This window comes from Propithecus coquereli, unplaced genomic scaffold, assembly GCF_000956105.1.
Source record: "Propithecus coquereli isolate 6110/MARCELLA unplaced genomic scaffold, Pcoq_1.0 Scaffold209, whole genome shotgun sequence".
In the NCBI taxonomy this organism is placed as follows: domain Eukaryota; kingdom Metazoa; phylum Chordata; class Mammalia; order Primates; family Indriidae; genus Propithecus; species Propithecus coquereli.
Genome location: NW_012145967.1, coordinates 2,850,222 through 2,861,281, shown reverse-complemented (window position 1 = coordinate 2,861,281; position 11,060 = coordinate 2,850,222). Strand labels below are relative to the sequence as shown.

General features: G+C 41.9%; 1 protein-coding gene across 5 annotated transcripts in view; it reads left to right on the top strand.

Moving 5' to 3' along the window:
* The window catches only part of OPCML (opioid binding protein/cell adhesion molecule-like), a 1,134,565-nt gene that overhangs the window by 1,028,038 nt on the left and 95,467 nt on the right, over window positions 1-11,060 (top strand). For all 5 annotated transcript variants that reach the window (XM_012644281.1, XM_012644282.1, XM_012644283.1 and 2 more), the window contains one exon: window positions 9,001-9,126. In XM_012644281.1, coding sequence (XP_012499735.1) covers window positions 9,001-9,126 — 126 coding nt within the window. The remainder of the gene's footprint in view (window positions 1-9,000; window positions 9,127-11,060) is intronic.

Genomic DNA, 11,060 nt, shown 5'->3' with positions numbered 1-11,060 from the left:
GAACAGAAGCCAGGCAGCTCCGAGTGCCTGGCGGGGACTGGACAGAACAGGGGCCCCGTGCAAGGTATAGGAATGGCTCCTAATCTTGGCTACACAGCAAATTCACCTTGGGGACTTTTAAACAATGCAACTTCTTGTTCTGATTCAGACCTAGTAATCTGCAATTAAAAAACAATTCCCCGGAGAGTTCTTGCTGCCGTGGGCACTCTGAGGGGTGGGAGAAGGAGTGGCTGCAAACACAGAGAAGGAGGAACCAGCGATCAGTTAGCACCTGCTCTGCCGGGCATCCCGCTCGGAGCCGCGTCCACACCTCCACCGCCAGGCCGACAGGTGTCGCAACTTCACAGAGGGGAAACGAGCACCGTCCGGAGGAATTCACGCACACAGGCACCGGGCTGAAGCGCAGCCGGGACCAGAACCTGGATTCACACTGGGAATCCGAGCCGGTGGCCTCCGGCTGTGCGTGTCACGCTCAGCGGGCCGGGCCTCCGAGTCGGGGCTGCGTCCGCCTCCCGCCTTGCCGGCGACTTCTGCTTCTGTAGCCTGTCTCGGCTACCCCAGGGACTCTGTCAAGATCCAATTAGACAATGAAGCCAAAAATATATATCGCTCGTGAAGTGTTACTTATGCATGGCGAAGGATACGAACGCCAGGCCTCCTGGGCGAGGCAGGAGGCGAGGCCGGCGCGGAGAAGCGGAGGCCACCTCTGCGTTCCGCCCCACCGCGAGGGCCAGTCCCCGCTGAGCAGGGCACGGTGCTGAGGCCCTGTACCCCCTTCCTTCTAGAAACAGTCACCCCCTAAAAGAAAACAACTTAAAAGGAGCCAAGTGGTGTCTTTGTACGTAGGTGAAACTTGCCCTATTCATTAGCTCAGGTTAAGAGGAGAAAACTGAAGATTAGTTATCGAATATTTACTTTTTACTCTGGGAGCTAGAGAACATATGTGTATATACTCTATATGTACTGTGCATATATGATATATGTTATATGTAAAATATATGTTATGTTATATATTATCCTATAGGGTATATTATATAAAATATAATATATAAACAATGTATAATATATTATATATAATGTAATATTCTATTACATATGTAACATATATTATACATATAAAAAATGAAATTTTCTCTTCTCAACTATTTCTAAGGCAAGCTTCATCTATAAGCCCTGACTTAAAGTTGAAGGAACTACGATTTTGAGAATGAGCAATTAGGCGCAGATTAAGCCATTTCTCTGATTCTAAATGGCATGAACAATATCAGTAATGAGTTTATTCAGATGATAATAACAGCTAACATTTATTGAGTACTAACTTATTTCCAGGCACCGTGCTAGTGTGGTGAATACATTTACATTTAGTTCTTACGATTACCTTGAGAGATAGGTCTTGTCATTCGCATTTTATAGACGAGGAGCCAGGGGCTCAGAGGGGCTCAGTAAAAGTTGGCCAACGTCATGCAGGTCCACCGAATGCCAGCCCCTGAGCCCTGGTCCCTGGCCTCTCGTATGCTATTTCCACCACTCTATGCAGGGTGGAGCTAATATGTGCAGAATCACACATTTCAATCTCCAATTAACTTATACCAAGAAATATTCCACCTTTACAAAAGCCTTTTCTAACTCAAGTTTTCTCTCTCACCGATACACAATAATTTGTATAACACAGTATACATCTATTTATTTAACAAATTTTTATTGAGAACCTATTATATGGGCAAGCATTGTTCAAAGTACTGGGAGTATACTGGTTTATAAAATCTGTAGTTTATTGGGCCAGGGAGATGTTAAACAAATAATCATATACACGAATGTAAAAGCACACAACTACATGTGTATTATAGAGGAAAATGTAAAGGTTGAGGAGAGATTGGAACAAGAGGACCTGAATTAAACATGGGGGCTGAGGGACTGGGTTCATTAGCAAAGACTTCTCTGAGGAAGTAACATTAAAACTGAGCCCAGAAGGGAAAATTCTGTAAGTGAAGAATAGGATGGCAAGTATTTCAGAGAGAGGATAGAGCAAATATCAAAGCTCTAGGATGGGAAACACTTGACACATTATAAGATGCTCAATTTTAAAACCCATGCACTCATGCATTACATTTAGGGGGATAAAAATGATGTTACTACATGTCAGGCATTGTGTTGTATAATAGGAATACAAAGATAAATATAACAGATTCCTTCCATGGGATAGCAAAGGTAAATGGTATGATAAAGGCATAAACAAGAATGCCTTGGGAGGAGAAGAGAGAGCAGCTAAGGCATCGTAAAGGGGCTCCTATTTCAGTTGAGTACTGAAGGATGAGTGGTTCACAGGGCACAGAAGTGGGAATGGGTTTTCCAAGCAGAGGGATGAGTGTGTGTAAAGGCAAATAAAGGCACAGAGGTGAGAGAATGATGTAGCTCCGGGGAGATACTTTACAGGAGGGGCCACTAGTTAGGTTATGGCCAGACTGCAAATGGTTTTATAAATCCTGCTAGGAGGGTTGGACTTTATCTCTCTGCAACCACATCAACATTTATTGTTTTGGAACTTTTTGATAAAGGCCATTCTCACTGGAGATAAATAGTATCTCATTGTGGTTTTTATTTGCATTTCCCTGATGATTAGAGAAGTTGAGCATTTTTTCATATGTTTGTTAGTCATTAGTCTATCTTCTTTTCAAAAGTTTCTGTTCATGTCCTTTGCCCACTTTTTGATACGGTTGTTTGATTTTTTCTTGCTGAAGATGGGAGGGGGGAGGAGGGATGGGTATACACACACCTAATGGGTGTGGTGCCCACCGTCTGGGGGATGGACACTCTTGAAGCTCAGACTTGGGTGGGGCAAGGGCAATATATGTAACCTAAACATTTGTACCCCTATAATATGCTGAAATAAAAAAGAAAATAAATAAATTCCTCCCACAATGAAAAAAAAAAAAAAAGAAGGTTGGACTTTACATTCTCAGTGAGGCACAGATGTTGGAGGTTTTATGCAGAAGCAAGATATTTAAATGGTAACCGTGGTAGGAGCGTGGGGTTTGAATAGAAGGTGGTGGTGGGTAGAAAAATGAAGAGGCCTTTGTAATATTCCACGCGGGAAAGAACAAGCCCCTCAACTGAGGTGACGGCTGTGAGACTGGAGAGGCAGGGACAGCTTCAAGACACATTTGGGGGTTTCAGAGCCGCTGGTCATGCTGAGTGTAAAGAGAAAACATGTCAATATCTCACGGTAATCCAGTGCCCAAAGACACCTGTGAAAATCTGCCCCTTCCTCGAGATACTTAATTACAATCTGACAAAATATTATCTGTCTCCACATACACATACAGAGAGACAGATAATACCTTGTTTACATCTATCTCTCTATATTTCTGCCTATCATCTATCTGTATTTCTATCTACATCTATCTACCCACCTATGTATCTTTTATCTGTCTACCCATCCTCTATCTATCTATGTAATATTATTTAACTATCCACCTATCCTCTATCATCTATGTATCTATTTATCTATCTATGTATCTATCTACCTGAAAGGACCGCAGTTTGAAGTGACTGTACTTGTGCCTGGAATAGTCTTGCACAGCCTGTGCAAAGGCCCTGTTGTAACCACCACCATCAGTGAGAAGAGGACAGATGCCTGCACTGTCATCAGGAGGGCCAATAGCGTCCACAAACATGATCTGGAAACACATTGTGCTATGCGTCATCCTTTAGTCGAACTCTGTGGGTCCTATCATTTTCTTTGAATGACTTAGGCATTTCGGGTAAGATTGTTATTCATTTCTTTGTGTTTATTGGTATACATATTTAGCAATTTGTATAGACTCATTTGCCACAGATATTTACCTGGGAATTAAACAAAGTTCTTTTGTCAAAATATAGAGAAGCATTTAAAGCCATCTGCAAGTGTTTCTTTCTTTAAAAAGTTATCATGGAAGGAAAGGCAGAGATGTAGTGATGTTGCCAAATTCAGTTCAGAGTTAGAATTACACTAAAAGTATTAGATACTGTCCTCGGCAAGCAATATGCATGGCCCTGGAGAAACAAGGACAATTAAGATGGGCCCTGCCCTCAGTGGTTTGCAGGGTGCTGGGGAAGCTGACGTGAATGGCATGGTTTTGCTCATCGTGGTAAGGGCTGGGAGGGAGGCTGCTCTGAAACAGAGGAAACAGAATTTGCTCTCTACACATCCGATAAAGGGCTAATAACAAGAATCAATCTAGAACTCAAAAAAAATCAACAAGAAAAAAATCAAACAACCCCATCAATAAATGGGCGAAGGACACGAACTGAAACTTTTCAAAAGAAGACAGAATAATGGCCAGCAAACATATAAAAAAGTGCTCAACATCTCTAATCATTAGGGAAATGCAAATCAAAACCACAATGAGATATCACCTAACTCAGCAAGATTGACCTTTATCAAAAAATTGCAAAGAGACAAATGCTGGTGAAGATGTGGAGAGATAGAAACACTCTTACACTGCTGGTGGGACTGCAAATTAGAGCAACCTCTGTGGAAAAGAATTTGGAGATACCACAAAGAGCTACAAGTAGCACTACCATTTGATCCAGCAATAGCACTATTAGGCATCTACCCAAAGGAACAAAAGTCATTCTATAATAAATACATCTGCACTCGAATGTTTATGGCAGCACAATTCACTATAGCAAGGATGTGGAAACAACCCAAGTGCCCATCAATCCACAAGTGGATTAATAAAATATGGTGTATGTATACAATGGAATACTGCTTAATTATAAAAAATGGTGGTGATCTAGCACCCCTTGTATTTTCCTGGATAGAGCCTGAGCCCATCCTCTGAAGTGAGGTATCACGGGAGTGGAAGAATGGGCTCCACATGTACTCGCCATCAAACTGGCACTGACTGATCAACACTAAGGTGCTCATACAGTAGTAATATTCTTTGGGAGTAGGGGAGTTGGGGGTGGGTAAACTCACAACTAATGGACGTGGTGAGTGTTGTGGGGGAGAAAGGGCATGCCTCAAATCATGGTTGGGATGTGGCAAAGTCATAACATGTAACCAAAATGTTTGTACCCCCATAATTTCCTGAAATAAAAAAAATTAATAAAAAAGGCTTATGGATATAAATGTTGTGTTTGGGGAATTGATGAGATAGAAAACAAAGAGGCGGCACGATGTAATGGAAGGAGTTCTGCCATTAACCCTGCAGTTTTGGCCAATGTATCTCCCCACGTCTCAGTTTCTTCAATTTTAATAGTGAGAATATGTGTTCCGTTTATCTCGTAATTTGCAAGGAGCACATAAGATAACCAAGTAATTTGAAAACAATAAGGTTACATAATAATATTAGTTTATAAGGATATCAATTGAGAAGAGAAAGAACTTTCGTTTCTGTCAATACCTCCTCTGGGCTGGGCATGGTGGCTGACGCCTGTAATCCCAGCACTCTGGGAGGCCAAAGCAGGAGGATCCCTTGAGGTTATGAGTTTGAGACCAGCCTGAGCAAGAGCGAGACCCCGTCACTACTAAAAAAGTAGAAAAACTTATCCAGGCATGGTGGTGCATGCCTGTAGTCCCAGCTACTTGGAAGGCTGAGGCAGGAGGATCCCTTGAGCCCAGGAGTTTGAGGTTGCTGCGAGCTAGGCTGACGCCACAGTGAGACTCTGTCTCAAAAAAAAAAAAAAAAAAAACCTTCCTTTCTTCTTGGCTACCCACACCCTTGAAACTGTCCTTATCTTTCCGCCTTTGAGAAAATGATGAGGAACATGATGGAGTTGCAGAGGGTGACAGACAGCACTGCCTGCCTGGGCTTAGTGGGAGTGTCTGAATTATCCTTTGTGATCCCACTTCAGGAAGCTCTTTCCTGATTGACTGAGCCCTGAGGTATGAGGAGTTCATGCTAAATATTCATGCATTTTACAAACATCTCTAATCCAGTGTCCCTTAAACTATCAAATGAAATATGATGTCTATGGAAATAATGGCTCTGAGTTTTGGGGCTGTGCTGAGCGTTCCATCCCGAGGCAGCACCGCTGCAATGTACAATAGCATCTTCCACTAACCTAACTGCGCTTCCTCGAGCTGGGAGACCCTAGGGTCTAGAGACAGAGAACTTCAGATGGTCTAACACTTCCAGCTAAAGCAGACATTATTTTGAGAATATTTTGGAAGTTGCACTGAAGTTGTTGCTTTACAGAAGTGAAAAAAGTATTGACATTTCTAAGCCCAGAACTATTTTTTAACAAGCTAGAAAATATAGAAAAAACTGGTAGAATGGTTTTCTCAAGAGAATGCAGTGTAGTTAGAATGTACACTATTTTTCTCCCAGTGTGTATTCGGGTAAAATATGTGCACTGAAATTTCAGGCCAAATCCTAATGCAGAAATAATGCAAAATATGGCAGATTTATAAGCTAGGCAATTTTTATTTATTTGCTAATGTAGATTCCCTTAAGAGCTCAAATGTTCTACTTGTTACTTACGGCTTCTCCTTGAAAAGACTTACCTGTAAGGTCTCAGCACCATAAAACTCCAGGCTGCAAAGTCGTCTGAATTGAGGATCAGCCGTAATTCTCCTTTGCCACCAACTCAGGGTGGTTTGGAATCTATTCGCACTCTACCTGTTTGGTAATTAATAATTCATAATTAAACTGGCAGTACAAATAAATCAGCATGACTGTGGGGTTGGAGCTCCTCTCTCTGTATTATCCTTCCTTTTATTTGAGGATCTGAAAGAAAACAGGGAAGAAAGGTTTAGATATCTGAAATTTTGCATTCAAAGCTTTACTTCCCCTAGTTTTTGGATTTCTGTTCAATCTGTTCTTTGGATCTTTCTTTCAAAGAGGAATTAAGCATGTACCCGAGCCAGCCTCTGTGCCCGACACAGGGAGTAGAGATGTGTGTGATTCAAGCACCACGGACAGGCAGAAAACAATCAACGGTCATGCAGCATGCTCAGTCCCCCTGCCCGAGGCAGGTCTGGGCAAAATGCAGCAGAAGTGATGGTTGAATCTGCTTTCAGGATTTAGGGAGAGGTTAGGGAAAACTGAGGAGGAGAGATGACGTTTCAGCGCCCCTTGAAAGATGAGTCATACCTTTCCATGTAGGAAATCAAGGAAAGGTGTGGAAAAGCAAAACTATGGAAGTACTTATGCCTTCACCGTGTTCCAGGGAGGGCGAGGGTCCAGTGTCTGCCATGTGCTGTGTCAGGGGGGATGGGGCCTGGAGATGAGGCTGGTCAGTGGGTTTGGGGGATGGACCGCAGAGGGCTTAGGTCACACAGACGAGTTTGTGTTAACCTTGGTAGGCTGCGGTGAGTTAAAGGTGTAATTGGGGGGGCCTTTTGTTTGGCGGGTTGCCCGAAAGTTTTGTTTTGGCCCGTTTTGGGGATTTGGAGGGCCCCGGAATTGGAAAAGTCCCGGTTGGAGGTTTCCGGTTGGGGGGTTTTTGCGTTCTTCCTTTTGATTTTTGTTGGGAATTTCACCCGGGCCATTGGCATTGGGAGTTAGGGTTTGGGAAAAAATCTGGGTATTTTCCAATCCTGATGTTTGAGTTGAATTGAGACTCAAGGCCTAGAGGTGAGCCTAGGTAGACAGTAAGACCAGGGATCATGTTATGTTTTGCAGTGTTAAAGAAACATGAGGCCGGGCACAGTGGCTCACACCTGCAATCCCAAGAACTTTAGGAAGCTGAGGTGGGAGGACTGCTTGAGGCCAGTCATTCAAGACCAGCCTGGGCAACATAGCAGGATCCTGTCTCTACACAAAATTTTTAAAAATACAGTTGTCGGGCATGGTGGCACGTGCCTGTAGTCCAAGGTATTTGGGAAACCAAGGTAGGAGGATCACCAGAGCCTAGGAGTTCAAAGTTACAGTAAGCTATGATCACACGACTGCACTCCAGCCTGGGCAACGGAGCAAGACCCTGCCTCTGAAAAATAAATAAATAAATAAAGATACATGGACAGAGAAAACTGTTGCTTATGAATGATGATGTTTTAGTTGTCATTATCATTAATCATCATTCATTGCCATTGTCACGGGCATCTTATTATCTAACATATGTTAAGAACTTGCTTTATATCAGGCACTCTGCTAAGCCATTATTTCCTTTAAATCTCACAACACAATGAGTTTGGCTATTACTCTCGTGCACATTTCACAAGTGAGGAAACCAAAGCTCAAAGGGGCCAAGGCAGTTTACCTTACTCGAGGTCATATAGCAGGTGAGGAGTTGAGCTAAGGTCCAAACCTCGGTCTGTCTGGGTCCACAGCCCTACCCCTAACCACTGGGATATGATTCCATTAGAAAATACATTTTATGGTACAATCTTACGGTGACAACAGTAGCAGAGACACCAATGCATGCATTGCTGTTTGGATACAGGGAGAAGGCGACTAACTCTGATCAAGGGAGCCAGAGAAAATTTCAGTGAGACTTGAAGGATGTTTTTATAGAAATGAGTATAGACTTTCAAATTACGACTGAGAAAGAAAAGAATTCTAGGATAAAAACAACCTGTTCAAGGTCAGAGCATTTAAAAGACTCTGGAATGCTCGGGAAGTGGTAACTCACTCGGCGTGGCTGACTTTTTGAGTGAGATGTTGGAAAAGGCCTGAGATTGGGGACCACTCATGGTTACGCACTTAAGCCAGCAATTCCACTGAAAACAATAAGCGCGTGGATAGACAAGAACTCTTAGAAGACTTTGAGTATTTTCCCTTTGAATTTGCCTTTAAATCAACAAATTCCCCTCTTCAGTTCCTCTGCCCCTGCCACCCCTCCTGACACACACAGCTTCTTCCTGCAACAATGGGGCGTGAGGCAGAGCATCTTCTACCACGAGTGCACCGTAAATGTGTCAATGCCAAGCCCTTCACAGATCAAGCCACTCGAGGTTTATTGTTGATAACAATGTTTATAATAAAATGCACTATACAAATATTCATTGTCTAACGCCTTCCTTTAAGTGCAAAGAATCATTCTCAGGTATTTCTTCTCTCTGTTTCCTTACAGTTCCTCCCCAGATCATGAACATCTCCTCAGACATCACTGTGAATGAAGGAAGCAGTGTGACCCTGCTGTGTCTTGCTATTGGCAGACCAGAGCCAACTGTGACATGGAGACACCTGTCAGTCAAGGGTAAGGTATTGGCGTGGAGGGAGTTTTCAGAGTCAGTGTGTTGGCTTGGCTCTCGTGCACAATAGAACTTCAGGAACCAGAAAACAGCACTGTATTTGTAACACCGTAGTATAAAATCAAACAGGTCATATGTATCTGTCACTGAGTGATTACAAAAGAAGGATGCATAGAAGAAATTTACTGAATTATTTTCTCAGCTCTTTTTATGGTCTTAGGAGGCTTTTGTTTTCCAAACTATGAAGAGCAAAGGTGCATAAGAATAACTTCTAATGAAGATATTACTTTTTCTAGATAGAGATGGGTGGGTTAGTTTGTGGTTTTCCCTTCCTTGAAGTAGGGTACAAGGATGCTAGAATAGGCATTGAGAACTTCGGTGTTAGTGTGTACTCAGGGGAAAGAGGATCTCCTTGCTTCAGTACTTTCAAGACATTTATCCAAAGCCACATCTGTTTGACGTGTATGTAAATATTAATAGTTCACCTTGAGTGGGAGAAGGACGGTAGGAATGGTTAAGTGCATTTGGGCATATCTGTACTGGGCATTCTATAATTGAGAAACATCAGTTGTGGTGTCTCCATTTAATAGGATGGAAACCAAAAGGGCAATGAGCCTTATCCCCTCGGAAATAAAAGTTGTTCCAAGTTAAATGTGAAGATATGGGCACAGAGCCACTTGACATATTGACACTGTTACTAGAAACTATCATTAATTCTAGAAATTACGTAAGAAATAAGCACTTCCTTAGGCATTAGAGAATCCAAACGTGAAACCCAGTGATTAGGAAAATGTGTGGAGTATATCTATTTGTGATATAATAGTAAGATTGATTTAGAAGAAGCATAAGAGTAAATTTTAGTAATCTTGAGAAAGACAAAGTTTTGGTAGGACAAAAAAGTCCTAACCACAACAGAAAAAAAAATGATACATTAGTTTTGGTATTAGTACCAAAGTATCAAAAACTGTGTGACTTAATAACAGAAATTTATTTTTCTGGGGCCTAGAAGTCCAAGATCAAGGCGTAAGCAAGGTTGGTTCCTTTTGAGAATTTGGGGGAGAATCTGTTCCATGCCTTTACCCTAGCTTTGGTGGTTTGCTGGTGATCGTTGGTTGGCATTTCTTGACTTGTAGATACATCACCCTGTTCTCTGCCTTCATCTTCACCTGGCCTTTTCCTTGTGTACATATCTGTGTCCAAATTTCCCCCTTTTTATAAGGAAATACGCCATATTGCATTACAACCCATACTAAGGACTTCGTTTTAACTTGATTACCTTTAGAAAGACTGTATTTTTAAATAATGTCACATTCTACGGTATTGGGGATTAGGAATTCGAGATATCATTTGTGTGGGGCTACAGTGCAACCCCTAACAGGCTTCATAAAAATTAAAATTAAGCACATCATTAAGAATAAATGAAAAGTCAAGCTGCAGACTTGAAGAAAACATTTGCTGTACACGTACCTGACAAATCTGGTGAATGTGAAGAATTCTTACAATACAATTCTAACAGCGTACCTCAAAATGGGCAAAAACATTTGAATAAACAATCCGCAAAGAAGATACAACCAATGAACAGCAAATAAGCACACAAACAGATGCTCAACATAGTTATCACAGAAAGGAAAATTAAACCACAATGAGATACCACTACACAATCACTGGAAAGGCTAAAAAGACTGATAATATCAAGTGTCGGTGAGGACACAGATCAGCTGAAGCCTTGCCCATTAACTCTGGAACTGTAAAACGTTATAAGCACTATGGGAAACAATTTGGAATTTTGCTATGAAAGTAAATATACATTTAGCATATGACCCAGCAGTTCCACTCCTAGGTGTTTGCTCAAGATAAATGAAAGCGTATGTTCACAAATATACATTGTACACAAATGTTCTTAGCAACTTCATTCATAATAGTCTCATACTGTAAATAA